This window comes from Mytilus galloprovincialis, chromosome 10 (genome assembly GCF_965363235.1).
Source record: "Mytilus galloprovincialis chromosome 10, xbMytGall1.hap1.1, whole genome shotgun sequence".
NCBI classification, from domain to species: Eukaryota; Metazoa; Mollusca; class Bivalvia; order Mytilida; family Mytilidae; genus Mytilus; species Mytilus galloprovincialis.
The window spans coordinates 29,205,591-29,223,694 of NC_134847.1; the positions used below are offsets into that span (position 1 = coordinate 29,205,591).

The following is an 18,104-nucleotide window of genomic DNA, read 5'->3' on the forward strand; positions in this document are numbered from 1 at the left end:
TCGTCATATGAACAGTTTAACAAAGGACAAATACCAAATAGTCAATTACCCATAACAAAGTGGCCAGCATTCAATCTTAAGCAAAGAACATATAACTCGTAATCAGGTCGCCAACATACATACATTTTGTGTACTTAACCAAATGAAAACAGCAGATATGGAGGTCGTCAATATAGAAACTTAAACAAAGGACAGATTTCCCATAATGCAAGCTTTGAATTGTCTGAACAATTAATTGAAAAGTAAGAAAATACTGACAAACTGCTATTAACATCTATCTTTAGGACGAGTACAAATTGATTATATTTTTTTGTTTTCTTTAAAGATTTTTTTGAAATTTTGTTTCTATTTTTAGAACAGAGTTGTCTGCCTTCCATGCATATGCTTTGAGTTTTTATAAACCGATGTTATCGTCCTATGTTTAGTGGTTTTATAAAAAAAAAGATATGTGGTTTGATTTGCAATGATTAAACTAAAGGACATGGATGTATACTATTGATTTTTTAAAGTACTAATTCGATATTGTTTCTTATCTTAATCAACTCAATAAAAAGTATATATATTTGTGTTTTATACATTATCGATAAAAAAAATGTACATAGTTATCAAAGGTACCAGGATTATAATTTGGTACGCCAGACGCGCGTTTCGTCTACATGCCAGGAACAAGCTAATTTGATTATTATGTTTTAGGTTTCTTTCCAGAATAATTATACAAGACTTGCAAACTAAAAAAGTATTTAATTTCTACTACGATAATTGGCTTGGAATTCAAAGTGGTACTGCTAAAGTGTGTTTGTCAATCAAGTCAGGTTACGAGTTGAAGCAACAATTTTTCCTTAGAACAAGTCAGGATTTACGTAGAGGGCATTTATGGATCAGTATAATCTCTAAACCACCATGTAGTAATTTTACGAGGGCTCAAAGATTATCATGCGCATTGTCTTTATTGTTTTGTACAATGTTATCCTGTCTAATGTTTCATGGAATTCCGACTGACGAAACGATTAGTTCTGATGTAGCAAGTATTCAATTTGAATTCTCTCTGAAAGACTTTATCATTGGTTTGGAAAGTAGTATAATAATGTTTCCTATAAACTTTGCCATCATTGAACTTTTTGTGCGATCAAAAACAAAACAGCTACATAAAGAACGCTATCTGGAAATTGATGTTAACCGTCCAACGACAAGTGATGAAAAAGGATCAGATAAAACGGATAATGAAATTGTTGCAGTAAAAAGATGGATGTAAGTTTATTATATATTACTTGTATCACAATGGTGTGCATTAGATGGCTGAGCCTGTTTGTAAAGCTAGGTTAATTATACATAAGGTAGTAAAACGATGGTAGTCATCTATAAAACCAAAATCAATACATGCGAAGCAAACAACACACACAAAACAAAAGATAAATGGCTTTTACTGCTGTTCCTCATCTATAAGTTATTAAAATATCGCAGAGCAAACATGTTAAGGTAGCACAATACAAAGATTTTTTTACTTCCAATCACTAACATTTGAAATGCTGTAACTTTCTTATGAATGCATAGAAAATAATAAAAGAGGTACATATAGATAGATAAAAGATTAATCTTTTAATTGAATGTAATATTTTTATTATGCAATCATTATGTAATCAATTATTATGTAATTAGTGGCAAAATCTGGGTAAGGTCACTTGAATGAATTTAGCTCTTTCATCTCTTTAACTATACAGAAACTTTTAACGAAATCTGAATCAACACATCATGGGCTTCAAAAGGGTGTCTCAGATTGTCTCTATGATATGCTATTCTCTCATAAATCTCCAATTAGTGAAACATCCTAACCACATAAAAGAAGATAATGTTTAATTAGGTGTAAAATTTGTTCTATACATTCTATCTGAAATCTGAGACACCCTTTTGTAGATAATGGCCATAGGAACAACATATAATAAAATCAAGCCTCTAGGGATACCTATGCAGAAGCTAATTTCATTTGAAAGTGGAAATTTGTTGAAAAATATTTTAGACAACGTTTACATTATAATTGGTTATATAATTGTTGCATAATGCTAACATTGCATTAATTTGAAAGAGTAATCTGTTAGCTATCCAAAACTACCACTTTAATAAATTTTCAAGCAGTATTAAGAAAGTTACAGCATTTTAAAACTTGGTAGTTGGAGTTATAAAATCTTTGTATTGTGCTACCTTAACTTCTTTTATCAAATATTTTATGCGAATACAGCAATTTTGTGTATCTAATAAAGGTTCTTTTTTTCCAGTCCGTATCCTGTATCGTATACCCCATATCGCATATAGCTAAACTCGTATCCCATACCCCGTATCGCATAGGAAAACCCGTATTTTATACCTGGCGTGACATCATTATTCGAATGACGTCATCGTTTAACATATGACGTCCAGTTGCTGTATTTACTTTCATAGGAAAAATATGAGTTCCACTAAAACAAATATCCTATCATTTCAACTAAAATCGCATTTCCATAAATTAATACCCAGTAAAAATGAAAACACAATAAAATTCTTACAATATAATTTGGTGAGAATAGTTAGGGAGCTACCATTTGATTTTTATGGGGGGGGGGGGGGGGGGCTAGGATGAAATTTGAAAAAAATGGGCAGGACAGGAGTTTTGAGTAAAAAAAAAGGCAGGATGAGCAACTTGGTAAAACAAAAAGGCAGGATGACAATTTGTGTAAAAAAAGTCAGGATAAACTAGTAAAAAAAAGGCAGGACCGAATAGAGTAAAAAATAAAAAGGCAGGACAGAGATTACAACTAAAAAAAAAAGCAGGACAAAATTTTTCATCCTAGCCCCCCCCCCCCCCATAAAAATCAAATGGTAGCTCCCTTAGCAAACTTTTCAAGAACTGTTTTTCTTACTGTTCACCTCGTCAGAAAATTAAAGTGGTCATGAATCATACCATCGCCAAAAAAATAATAAAACATTTCCACATCTTATGATATTCATTTGATAAATATTAATTTTAGTTGAAGTATTTCCCTAAGAACAGGATCGTTAGTATAAACATTTTAATATATCTATATATATGTCTTTAACGTATATTGAGAATGTAATAAGGTTATAGGGGACATAACGATGTGGATATTAAGCAAATAAAGAAGTCAATAAAAAAATAAAGCCAGCTGGAAAAATACAGAAAATTTATTATGTTCTTTTCTAGCTTATAATTTCGAAAGATTTAATAAAAAAAAGGGGATATCATAATTTTGATTCTATCGAAATATATGATAAACAGAATAATACATGGTAATATCCGTATCGCATGCTATATCACCACTCGACCAATATCAACCCTCGGGACCTTCGACCCTCTGGACTGATATTGGTTTCACGGGATGATACAGCATGCGATATAGATTTTGCCATGTATTCTTCTATATACATCGAAATCGTTCCCAATTCTCTTACAGACTCTTTGTTTCAATGTTTAATTAGAGTTCGGTATTTGTGTTATGCTTTTCTCTAAAAAGGGGAGCGAAAGATACCAGAGGGATAGTCAAACTTATATAAGAAAAAAAACTGACAACACCCTGGCTTAAAATAAAGAGACAGCCAGACAAATAATAGTACAATATAGTAAACTCTCGACTTAGCAACACGAACCCCATCAAAAGCTTGAGTGATCTCTGGTGCTCTGGAAGGATAAGCAGATCCTGCTCCACATCTTGCATCCGTCGTGTTGTTTATGTTATTACAATTCCAGTAAATAGTCTAATTGGGTAGATCACCTTCGTGAAACGGGAAGGGTATTGCAGTTAATATTACTTAATCGAAATACCTCTTATAATCATAATGTTTTGGATCTTTTCATATCATTTCTTTATGACATTTGTAAATCAAAATAACTGCATACTTGCTATCAATGCATTGAGATCTTTTCATATCAGTACGTAAACGATATTTGTTTATTGATGTAACTAAAATGTACATACAGTGAAACCTGTCTTAACTGAACCTCTTCGTGGCCAAATATTTTGTTAGGTTTAAACAAGTTAACCTCTCATAAAGTTTGATATACTGGACTTAAAAACTTGTTTGGATTAGACATTATTTCGATTTATGCACGATTCGGTTTGCACAGGTTACACTTTATTTTTTATCCAAATTTATCATTTTCAGGTTTCCATGGTGGGTTATATACATTGCATGGACCACAACTATTTTGACATCGTTGGTTTCGTCATATTTTGTTATGCTGTACGGATTAAAATATGGCTACTATGAAAGTTTGAATTGGCTAGTTTCCTTTCTTACAGCATTTGTTGATGATGTCTTTTTAATGGAGCCTATCAGTGTCGTGTTTTTTGCTATGTTGTTCACCTTTATATTGAAACGGGAAATCAAAATTGATTCTGCTCCGGCCTTGATTGTACACAAACCAGAAAGTAAGTTTGTAAATCTTTAGTAGATTATTTTATGGTTTCTAATAGTTTTAGTCGCCCTTCGATGACGCCATAAGTCACGATGAGTTTGCGATATGTCTGTTCATCAGCAAGTCAGTCCGTCAGACAGTTTCTTTATATGCTAAGTAAACTAATCATATATACAAGCATTAAGCAGTTTCTGCACTTGTTCTCTTACTAGAGATTAGATACTTAACATAGAGTCATATCATTAAAAAGATATATATATGATTTGAGTTATGTGTTGGTTTGGTACGATGACATAGAAAACTACTAGTACTGAGAAATTTAATTTAATGTATAACCTATGATCAAAATGATAAGATATTTATATTTTAGTGTAACAAATTTGAGTTTGATTCTGGTTGTGTCATTTTCATCGGAGTTGTCAATGGTCTTTCTAATTGCTGTGGATTCGTTGATTTTCGTGAATTGAGGAAAACTTGCATTTTCGAAGTTATTTGATTTTCATGGTTTGGGAACTGTGCATGCAAAACCTATAGAAAATTTGTAATTCGTTGTTCACCTGTTTTCATGGTTCCACTGTACCCACGAAACCAACGAAAATTGGTATCCAACGAATAATGATGAATCCACATTAGGAAAAGATTGTAAATCTATTTCACTCGAAATGCTTGTTTTGTCCGTGCAATCAACCAAAAATGAATATTTTCGGGAAAAAACCTTCAATGAATATGAGGTTGATCTGAATTGGTATGAATTCCAATAAGACAAGTCTCCACGAGAGGTCAAGTGACACAGAACTTAACAACTATAGCTTACAGTACGACCTTCAACAATGATAAAAAAACCATACTGCATAGTCAGCTACTAAGACCCGAAATGACATATGTAAAACATTTCAAACCAGAAAACTAACGGCCTAATTTGTATCCAAAAAAAAAGGACAATTAGTGAATTGCAGGCTTCTGACTTGTGACAGACATTCAATCGTGGATTTATATCTTTGAAGATGATGAACAGTCCGTGACTCAATTAAAATGTGTTTGGAATGTGAACAAGCGAGACAATGTTTGTGATAGGGCAGATATTTTCAGCTCTGCACACAATTCTATTTTAACTTATCAATATCTCTTTATTGCATATTTACTGTAACAACTTACTTCATTAAGAGCTTATAACTTAGTATCCCTCATGTTAGTTTACCTTATAGTTAAGGGAAGTTTCATTTGAAAAGATATATTATTAGTATCTACATGATCTATAACAAATTAATTTCATAAATATAATAAATATTGTGAATACACATACAGATCTTTGTTTTTCTGTCCTTATTTTACACATAACATTTCCGGAATCCTCTCCGTTTTTCTGCCCTTATTTTACACATAACATTTCCGGAATCCTCTCCGTCATCATCTTCTTTGCGCAATATCAGCCAAACGATTCCTATGTTACAGTAAAACTAAGAAGCTATGATCATAATACATTGCAAAAGGTGTTTATGTCTGAAATTAATGACGGGAAAGAAATAGGGAAACTATAACAAAATACCAACTACCAATAAAGACATAGTTTAACACTTTTCTTATATCAGTATAGAAAAACTATAAAAAACTAAATAACTTCTACACAGCTGCTTTTGCATAGCCATAGGTACTATTTCTGTTCTAAAAATATGTAGTACTGGAAATTTACTTTTAATATTTAGTACTTTTTCTTTACTTTAAAATTATTATAATATTTAGGTACTTATATTGTACAGTACTTGATTTGTACTAATTATTTTGGTACAGAAATAATACAATATTCCATGTTTGAAAATCATAATTTTTTGAGATTTGAAATAGAAAAACTTTCAAAATGCTGAAAATGTAACGGCAGTAACCAAAAATCTGTAGTACCTAAATTTCAAGTACAAATTAAGTACTGTAAAATACAGGTACCTAAATATTACAATAATTTTAAAGTAACAAAATAGTACTGAATATTAAAAGTAGTTTTCCAGTACTACAGATTTTTAGTACACAAATAGTACGTAGGCAAAAGAAGTTGTGTAGATGATATCTATTGAAACAATTATCTTTTTATTACAGGAAACAATGCATTAATGCAGAAAAGAAGTAATACGAAATCAATTATCCCAGGACATGCTTCAAAAAAAGATTTGAGGAAAGCTAAACAAGAACTTGATTTAAAAGAAAAGATCCAGACCAATCTCCAAGATATAATTCTGTATGTGTTTTTCACATTTATGTTGTTATTTGTTGTTCACAGCCATCGACCAGTGGAGAAATGTTTCATGCAATCACAAGATATCAACAATATTTTTATCCAAAATACATTAGAACATGTAAGTAATACAGACAAGATGGAAATGAAAAAAGGAGCAATCATACTGTGGATTCATTTATTTTCGTGGGTATCAATTTTCGTGGATTGCTTTAAACTTGCATATTCGTGGACATTTGATTTCGTGATTTTGTCAATCTCTGTATGCAAAGCCTATTGAAAATATGTTATTCGTTGAAGATTTGAATTCGTGGTTCATCGGTACCCACGAAATCCACGAAAATTGGTATTCGACGAATAATAATGAATCCACAGTAAACCATTAGTCAATAGTTATCAAAGGTACCAGGATTATAATTTAGCACGCCAGACACGCGTTTCGTCTACATAAGACTCTCATAGCGACGCTCATATCAAAATATTTACAAAGCCAAACAAGTCAAAAGTCAAATGAGATCGAACAATTTCAAAGATACATCAATAAGATGCAACTAATTTTTTTTTAAACAAATTAGAATTTAATAGTCTCCATTAGGAGCGAGACATGATATGCCAACAAATAAGTTTCTCCTGCTTTTAATGCATCATCCGCCTTGTAATTAAACCTTGTACACAGATAAAATAAGGGGAGAAACTGTTTTTGACAATGTTTTTCATTTGAATAAAGACCCAGTTTTGTTTTGAAGAAGACACGGTTTTTTTTTGGTTGGGAAATGTGAACATGCATCCATACATTGTCTGTCGAAAAAGTCAAAATAAATTTCATCGTAAAACATACTGTTGTCGTGTGAAAATTTATTTTAAACGGGAACTTTTCAGAATAAGGAAGACACCTATTTCGAAAGAGAAACTTTTACATTATTACACTATATAAAAACTAAGTTTAAATGGAATATAAATACTCTCAAGCAAACAATGATATTGATTATTTTATAACATTATACTAGATTTGAAATTAAGAAGATGCAGTATGATTGTGTCATCATAATAATTTAGTAACATATGTAACTCTACGGGTTTCAAAAGTGGCGCAGGATCTGCTTACCCTTCCGGAGCACCTGATATTATCCCATTTTTGCGGGGTCCGTGTTCCATAGTCTTTTTTTTTCTATGTTTTGTCTTTTGTACTATTATTTGTCTGTTTTCCTTTTTCTTTTAAAGCTAAGGTATTGTTAATAGTTTCAATTTATGAGTTCGACTGTCCCTCTAGTATCTTAAACCCCTGTTTTATTACAGGAGTAAATCACGTTTACTTATAGCTTCATTTACAATATTGACTATCATCAAATTATATATTTATTGACAGACGGTCAGGAAAAGAATTTGAACTGCTCTGCAGTAATTTATCATGCATTCAATCATGTTATATATTCTGGTATCTTAAGATAATGGTTTCACCTCTTGGTCTCGCATTGTGACGAGACAAAATACCAGTTGATGAAAAAATGTCAATGCATTATAATCAATACACAAGGGAGATTTGACAGATCTGTTTATTTATAAAATTGTCTATATGGTGATCACGTGAAAATGAAGACAATGTAAAAAAACAATTGTCACATGCAGTTTGTGCATTAAGTCTTTACCCTCATACATGAGACGATATTAAAGGACAGTCTACCAGTTCTTAATCAACTGATTGGATTTTCAGTGCATTTTTTTCGCATTAAAATGTTGGAATGACAATATTTTTTGCATTGCTTCACAAAGACACAACCGTTGGCGCAGAATTTAAATCTCACATGCTGGCTTGATCTGCCAAGATTGGAGAGTAGTGGACTTTATTGTAATACTTGGCTAGCGAAGATGTCATGAAAGTTGTAGTCTTTCCTATGATGTTTGATAATAAATATTCTGAACACTCAATTGCTCAGAATATTTATTATAAAACAATTAAAGGTAAAACGACAACTCGCCCTTCAATCATCCGTTTATACAAGTAAATCACATATCAAATGTGCGTCCTTTAACTTTCAAGGTCGTATCATGTTTGAACATCAAAATTAACACAATACATATCAATCAGCGTAATGACGAGTTAAGTCTCAAAATTGGTTACAACCTTCGTCTATCTGTATTTCACAGTTAAAGTATTTGTATAAATACAAAGCTAAATAAAAAAGATTTTTCTTCTTTTCATTGGCTTGTAAACTTGCTGTCAGACTTAAGGTGGTAGACCTAGGTTAAGGTAAATAACTCTTAAAATCATCAGTACGTTTGTGTCAGCCATTTTCAAAAATATGATCTAAACTTCTAGGATACATAAATTATTTTCAATCTGTTTCAGGTAAATGCTTAAAATACATAAACAAAACTTGTCTATTACAAACGCATCACTGAATTAAAGAGTAATCTCCCTGGACAAAGGTCTACCCCCTTAAAAAAGTATGTTCAACAAGCCATCAAAATCCAATTTAAATTTTCAAATAATTGAGCTTCGAGCTTGTGGACTCAGAATTGAATAGTGAATGCTGTTTGAAATTTTACTTATATCTAAATATTATTTTGTAGGTTAAGACACGTGGTGATATTTGGACTTATATCAACGAAAGTGTTATTCCTCCATTGAGTAGAACAATACCTTATGACATGTCAAAGAAGATTCCAGAAAATGATTTTCTACTGATAGGAAAATTTCGTCTGCGACAGATAAGGGTTAAAAGAGGTACACACTATAAATTAACAATATTAGATCAATGTCAGGTAAATGTCAACTTTTTGTATGAGGCTGAGAAACTGGGGAAGGACGAGGTTCTACCTCTAAAACTTATTTTCATCCCTTAAGTGTTCTATAATGGAATTGACATTATACAAAATATAGCTATGTTACTATATAACTAGGAAATAAACAATAACAACAAAAATAACAAAAACTAATTCTTGATAGTAAATATTTGATGCACATTATATATCATAGTTCACACACTTATATTACAGATCAGATTTAGAATTATATATTTTTAGGGATTAGCCTGGTAAAATAAAATCTGTCAATTATTTTTCTAATTAAGATCTTTTTACAACCAAAAGGTTGCGCCATTAGCAAATAACCTAAAGTTTGATGAATGTTTATGTATTCTTGTCACTATTTTCAAAACTTTTAAATGGAAAAAAAATAAGGCTTAATTCTTTTCAAATTCGTACTTTATTTGGCCTTTTTAACTTTTTGTGATTCGAGCTTCACTGATGAGTCTTCTGTAGACGAAACGCGATTCTGGCGTATAAACAAAATTTAATCCTGGTATCTGTGATGAGTTTATTTGTTTCTACATAAAAATAGAAAAAGGCATGTTTTCATGAACAACTTTGTTTTTTAGACAGCTGTAAATTCCCAGATAAGTTGAGGAAACTGTTTGGCTTGGACCATCTTGACATGAAATGTACATCTACATTGAACACGGTAAATGATGACAATGACAATTACAACAAATCATGGCAGATTCAGTCACAACTAGTAACACCCACTGATGAATGGTCCTTCCAAAATGCTTGGGACTTAGAGTCTGTGCCATATCTAGGCGAGCGGGCAATATATGGTGGAGGTGGCTACTTGGTTGACATGAACACAAGTCCTTCATCTATTTTAAAGCTTTCAGAGTTAATGCTTAAGTCATGGATTGACACAAGAACAAGAGCTTTTTTCATAGAATTCGTCTTGTATAATCCCAATGTTAACATGTATAGTTCAGTTATGATCGTTTTTGAGTATAGCAGTCCTGGTACACTAACAACATCATTTCAGATATATACAACACCTTTATCCCACTACTCCACTAGTAAAGAAATTACCAGTTTGGTGTTGGAGATAGTATTTTTTCTTTTGACGATTGTCGTGTCTTATATTGAGATCAAAAAGATAAGACTGGTCGGTTTGAAAATTTACTTTAAAAGGTTTTGGAACAAACTTTCCTTGTTGATGTTAATATTGTGCTATACTTCAATGGCGATTTTTATAGAGAGATTTAGAATGATAACACACATAATTCGCCAGTATAGAAGTGATGGTAAAGACAGTTACATTAATTTTAGTCTTGCGATCCTTTGGGATTGCATATTATTTTACATCTTGGCTTTATTAACCGTTATCACAATGATAAAACTACTGAAACTTTTAATGCTGAATCAGAAATTGAAATACCTATTTTCATTGATGGAACATGTAAAAAAACCTTTGAAATATTTCTTTTTTATCTATGTTATTTCATTGTTAGCGTTTGCATGTTGTGGACATTTGTTGTTTGGGGCATCATTAGCTGGTTACAGATCATTCGCTGACAGTTTGATGGTCCTTATAGAATGTACTTTCAGGATTGTCAATTATAATCAATATCTTGAATTTCATCCACAATTAGGTCCTCTTTTTATACTTTTGTTCATATTTATATTTGTGTTTGGTTTAATGAATATGTTTACTGTCATTGTAATGAATGCGCAGAAATCCTTAAGACAAAAAGGAGTAAAACATGATGACCAGCTAACATTACTGATTAAGTACGCTGTGCAGAGCATCAGAAGAATGTTCCGATAATATTATAAATCAGTACTCAGTGCAACATTCGAAGAATGTTCCGATGATAAAATAAATCAGTACTCAGTGCAGCATTAGACGAGTGTTCCGATAATATTATAAATCAGTACTCGATGCAGCATCAGAAGAATGTTCCGATAATATAATAAATCAGTACTCAGTGCAGCATTAGAAGAATGATCCGATTATAAAATAAATCAGTACTCAGAGCACCATCAGAAGAATGTTCCGATAATATAATAAATCAGTACTCAGTGCAGCATTAGAAGAATATTCCGATAATAAAATAAATCAGTACTCAGTGCAGCATTAGAAGAGTGTTCCGATAATATTATAAATCAGTACTCGGTGCAGCATCAGAAGAATGTTCCGATAATATAATAAATCAGTACTCAGTGCAGCATCAGAAGAATGTTCCGATAATATAATAAATCAGTAATCAGTGCAGCATTCGAAGAATGTTCCGATAATATAATAAGTCAGTACTCAGTGTGGCATTAGAAGAATGTTCCGATAATAAAACAAATCAGTACTCAGTGCAGCATCAGAAGAATGTTCCGATTATATAATAAATCAGTACTCAGTGAACCATTCGAAGAATGTTCCGATAATATAATAAATCAGTACTCAGTGCAGCATCTAAAGAATGTTCCGATAATATAATAAATCAGTACTCAGTACAGCATTAGAAGAATGTTCCGATATAATAATAAATCAGTACTCAGTGCAGCATTAGAAGAATGTTTCGATTATAAATTGAATCAGTTTTTAGTGAGCAACAACAGAGTAATGTTTCAATAACATTGTTTAACAGTTCTTAGTATACAAAACCAGAAGAATGTTTCGATAATATGACAAATCAGAGCAGCTTCAGATGATTTTAAGATAATACAATAAATCAGAACTAAGTGAGCAGCTTCAGATGATATTTTGATAATATAATAAATCATTTCTTAGTGACCCGCTTCAGATGATATTTTGATAATATGATAAATAAGTGTACTTATTGAGCAACTTCGGGTGATATTTTGATAATATAACAAATCAGTATGTATTAAGCAGTTTCAGATGATATTTTGATAATATAATATATCAGTACTTATTGAGCAGCTTCGGATGATATTTTGATAATATAATAAATCAGCACTTAGTGACAAGCTTCAGATGATACTTTGATAATATAATAAATTAGTACTTATTTAGCAGCTTCGGATGTTATTTTGATAATATAATAAATCAGCACTTAGTGACAAGCTTCAGATGATACTTTGATAATATAATAAATTAGTACTTATTTAGCAGCTTCGGATGTTATTTTGATAATATAATAAATAAGTACTTATTTAGCAGCTTCGGATGGTATTTTGATAATATAATAAATCAGCACTTAGTGACAAGCTTCAGATGATATTTTGATAATATAATAAATTAGTACTTATTCAGCAGCTTCAGATGATATTTTGATAATATAATAAATTAGTACTTATTTAGCAGCTTCGGATGATATTTTGATAATATAATAAATCAGCACTTAGTGACAAGCTTCAGATGATATTTTGATAATATAATAAATTAGTACTTATTTAGCAGCTTCGGATGTTATTTTGATAATATAATAAATTACTACTTATTTAGCAGCTTCGGATTATATTTTGATAATATAATAAATCAGCACTTAGTGACAAGCTTCAGATGATATTTTGAAAATATAATAAATAAGTACTTATTTAGCAGCTTCAGATGATATTTCAATAATATGATAAATCAGTTAGTTTGTAAGTCTTAATTTTTTATTCTTTTATTCTGACATGAAAAACCATTTGACAGCCTTTTTTTTATAAGTTCAAGTTCATAAAGTATTTCAACTGCCACTTGTTTGCAATGTTGTATAACTTTGCATTTTATACTTCTTTCCGATTATTTTGAATGTAACTGATTATACTACTAGTTCCTTTAAGGTGGTACTTAGCACCTTGACTTAAATTGATTTGACTTAAATGTTCATAGAATTAATTCAAATATTTACTTTGACGCTCGACTTAGATATAAAAAATTATCAGAAAAAGATCATGGATACATGGCAGTTTGACAAACACTAATTAAGACAATGATAAGCTTATTATTTCGATAACACTAGAACGTAATAAGACGTTCAGATAATTTTTACAGAGTTATCACCCTATAGTATGATGTACCAGCTTAAGAATTCATAAAAAATCTACCTGTCTTGTGGTTTACTATATCAGACGCGAGTTAACCTGGTGTATTTGATAAGTTTTTATCGAAAAGATGAGAAATAGATAGAAAAAAGTATAACAAAGCCTCTTTAAATGAAACAGGTACACACGCGGCCTATCACATTTGATGATTGTGACATTTTGAATGCAAATACAGTACGGTGAACTGGATATCTATATCGTAAAGGTTATAATTATAACTTTTGTATTTTAAAAGATAATGAAAATCTAGTATATCGGGAAAATTATGATATATTAATACTGGTCCCACATATTTACTTGATATGAAGTAATGAAATTAACAAATCAAATAAGTATCCATTTATGAATGGTATCGCCGATGAAATTTCTATTCAGTTCCTAAAAGATAAATTGGGGCACCAAAATCGCAATCGGAGTATTAATGATTGAATCTCAAGCACTCAAAATCATATACATGTATACACATGGAAAAAAGTATTGCAACATCTTGATTTTTTAAAACTTGAAAAATCAGCCTCTTATTTGGGATGAAATATTATAGAATATTTGTAAAATAATATCAAAATGTAGTTAATGACAAGATTGGCAGTAAAACAAACAAAAAAGTATGATTCTTTTTTTTATCTAACCAAAAAAAAAGCATTTTACAATTTTTACAGTAGTCGAACTTTACAATGTCAGACATTTCAAAAGAATTCTTTAGATGATTGTTCACATCATGGTTGATTGTTTTACGCCAAAGAATTACTACTTTGTGCGCAGCCTCCATTCAAACGGATAACCTTATCTTAACGTCTTCTGATGCCTGCCATAAGTCGACTTATTTGTTGCTAGGGTAGCAGCAACCATTCATGAAGAGGGGTATTGCTTATTTCATGACGTGTTTGAACTTGGGTGTCCCTTCGTGCACTTTCCACCTTATAGTGTCACATATATGCTTGATATGGTTCAAATTCGGGCTACGATTGGGCCAAGGAAGATAAACCGAATTCCAGTGGAACAATTGATCTTCCTCCACAATGCTAATTTTCAACTTTGGCGAGCTGTACACTATATTGGATACGGGCAACTGTGTGTCTGTTCGAATGCAAAGGTCCCCGAAACGGTCTTATCGCATGATAACCAGTAGCGATGAGCGATGAACAGTTCTTGTTTAAAGGCTCTTGTATGGTCATCACTCATTTTTCTAGGATTATATTGTTTGCAATGGGTTTCCTTCTGACCAATCTACATTATGCTTGATTTTCCCTAGCAGATGTCATTGGGGGTCTTCTTGGTCTCGAACATCGTTTGTAAACTGTTTTTTTTTATACTCAAAACGACTTAAAGTGGAATGGTGATAACCAACAATAAGTGTACAGCAACATACCTGCTTCTTTCATGCTGATTAACTGCCATCTTGCTGCAGTTATGGGTTGTGGATGACCAAATACAAGGTGTCAAGCACATAACTTTATAAACTTGGTTATTTAAAATGTTGAAATCAATGAGGATAAAAACATTTGTTTTATTGTTTACGCTGTAGCTGCATGTTCAGATAATAACTTATCGAGTTGATATTTATTGATTAAACTCGGGTGATATTTAAATAATGTTTCACTAGTTCTATTTCAACAAGTTATATCACAAACAAATAAAGAGTGTTTTTTAAATCTAATTTCAATTTGGTGTTGAAATACTTTTTTCCATGTGTATTTATGTTTAAAGCCTCAAAGTTATTGAATTGTTTAATAAAATTGCGAATCGATATAAGGAATGTGACCAAAAGGAAGCTCAACCAAAAGCATATTAAAACAGCTCAAAACCATCAATGGATTCAACAAAGCGAAAAAATTCCACACCCGGAGGAGGGCTACACCTATCACTGCTCTAAACAAAAATAGGGTACTAGTTCAGTAAAAATGGACGTCTAACTAACTAAATTAATAAAAATAGAAAATAAATAAAAACATACAGCACTAACAATGGCTAGAGGCTGCAGACATTGAAGTGGGGCAAACAAAATTGCAGATTGGTTAAATTTGTTCAGATCGGTATTTAGTCGCGAGGGCATTGCATTTCAGATATAAGATACACACTATACACCCAAAGAAAAGCTCAGTGTCATATTTATGTTGTATTCGAAAGTATAAGTGGCATTTTTTCCCCATTTCTACAAATTCGTAAGACAGGCCAATTTTAGGTCAAGATGATTACTCGGTGTTAACATTTAGCCTACTGGTGTCGGAAGTTGATAGTCCTTGTAAATCAAATTTGATACAGTTTCGATTCTATAAATGGAATCTTCCTTTTGGCGTCCTTACAAAGATTAGAATTTCACAGTTGTAACATGCTGAAAAACATCAAATCTAAGGACTTACCTTGTTTGTATTGGATACCTAAGCCTCACCTAAGATGAAGATCTGAATCTTCAATCACTGTATACGTACTGGATACCTAAACTACACAAGTGTCCTAAAATCAACGTTATATTTCTGAGTCTTCCAAGTCCTCAACGGAACTGTCTTTCTTAATTATTAATTTGTCAACAATCAAAGATCGGCTTCAAAGAAATTGTGAAACTATATATTCTAGAGATGGCGTGAGTCCGAGATGGGTACTAAAGAATTCAAAAGAACTTTTAGAAACAAAAGATCTTTTAGAGAATGTACACACTAAGACTTTTTAGCTCACCTGGCCCGAAGGGCCAAGTGAGCTTTTCTCATCACTTGGCGTCCGTCGTCGTCCGTCATCGTTAACTTTTACAAAAATCTTCTCCTTTGAAACTGCTGGGCCAAATTATTCCAAACTTGGCCATAATCATCATTGGGGTTTCTAGTTTAAAAATTGTGTGGTGTGACCCCGTCAACCAACCAAGATGGCCGCCACGGCTAAAAATAGAACATAGGGGTAAAATGCAGTTTTTGGCTTATAACTCAAAAGCCAAACCATTTAGAGCAAATCTGACATGGGGTAAAAATGGTCATCAGGTCAAGATCTAACTGCCCTGAAATTTTCAGATGAATCAGACAACCCGTTGTTGGGTTGCTGCCCCTGAATTTTTAATTTTAGGGAAATTTTGCTGTTTTTTGTTATTATCTTGAATAATATTATAGATAGAGACAAACTGTAAACAGCAATAATGTTCAACAAAGTAAGATCTACAAATAAGTCAACATAACCAAAATGGTCAGTTGACCCCTTTAGGAGTTATTACTCTTTATAGTCAATTTTTAACCATTTTTCGTAAATCTTGGTAATCTTTTACAAAAATCTTCTCCTCTGAAACTATCAAGCCAAATTTAAATAAACTTGGCCTCAATCATCATTGGAGTATCTAGTTTAAAAACTGTGTGGCGTGATCCGGCCAACCAACCTAGATGGCCACCATGGCTAAAAATAGAACATAGGGGTAAAATGCAGTTTTTGGCTTATAACTCAACAACCAATTCATTTAGAGAAAATCTAACAGGAGTAAAATTGTTTATCAGGTCAAGATCTATCTGCCATGAAATTTTCAGATGGATCGGACAAAGTGCTGTTAGATTGCTGCCCCTGAATTAGTCATTTTAAGGAAATTTTGCCTTTTTTTGTTATTATCTTGAATATTATTATAGATAGAGATAAACTGTAAAGAGCAACAATGTACAGCAAAGTAAGACCTTAATATAAGTCAACATGACCTAAATGGTCAATTGAGCCAATAAGGAGTTATTGACCTTTATAGTCATTTTTTAACAATTTTCATAAAATTTGTAAATTTTAACTAACATTTTCGACTGAAACTCTTAGGCCAAGTTCAATATAGATAGAATGATTGTAAGCAGCAAGAATGTTCAGTAAAGTAAGATGTTCAAACACATCACCATCACCAAAACACAATCTTGTCATGAATATGCGTCCTTTGTTTAATATTCACATAGACCAAGGTGAGCGACACAGGCTCTTTGGAGCCTCTAGTTTTATATCTTGCAAAACGAACCTCGATAAAATCCGGGAATATTATCAACATACCTGAATGTTCCTACCGCGAAAGGTGCGAAATAACTTACTAAATTAGCTTAATTATTTATTAAATAAAGGCAACAGTAGTATACCGCTGTTCAAACTCATAAATCCATAGTCTCGATGCACCAGAGTTATCGTTCCTACAGCCTACAATAACGTCTGGATCCAATTGTAGAGATGGATGTTATATTCATGAGCCTCGCCTTCAGTTTAAGATTTTTTTTCCTAATACGCGATTGGATGGTATTTACATGTTGAATAATAACATCCTCCCTTACTTCAATAACAACAACGTGGTCGAAGAGCACGTGTATCGTGATGTTTTATTTTAAAGAGGAGAGTTTTATCTTTTATTTAGATGCATTTAATGATTTGTGTTAAAAGCAAGATGAACAAAATATTTTCATTCTATAAGTATTTCCATATAAATCCTTGGTTAAAAATAATATATATATATATTGCCAAAGACATATAAAATATGTCTCTGATATTGCCTTTGGTATAAAAGAAGCATTATAAATCTCGAACCCATTCTCAACCTCATCAAAAGATGAATTATTGACCCTATTTTTAAAAGCAAGATTTAATTAAGCCTATTGCTGGCACCACTCTCGTTTTTTTTAATGCGGAAAAAATATATGGGCTGATTATATAGGGAATAGCCTTACCACAGTAGTCTGC

The 18,104-nt window shown here is 31.9% G+C and overlaps 1 protein-coding gene across 1 annotated transcript in view; it reads left to right on the plus strand.

Annotated features, from left to right (window-relative positions):
* The window catches only part of LOC143047344 (polycystin-1-like protein 2), a 42,854-nt gene extending 30,336 nt beyond the window's left edge, over positions 1-12,518 (plus strand). The window contains exons 14-18 of the mRNA XM_076220377.1: positions 694-1,248; positions 4,153-4,418; positions 6,494-6,750; positions 9,201-9,354; positions 10,007-12,518. Coding sequence (XP_076076492.1) covers positions 694-1,248; positions 4,153-4,418; positions 6,494-6,750; positions 9,201-9,354; positions 10,007-11,217 — 2,443 coding nt within the window. The 3' untranslated portion in view covers positions 11,218-12,518. The remainder of the gene's footprint in view (positions 1-693; positions 1,249-4,152; positions 4,419-6,493; positions 6,751-9,200; positions 9,355-10,006) is intronic.
* The last annotated feature ends 5,586 nt before the right edge of the window (positions 12,519-18,104 follow it).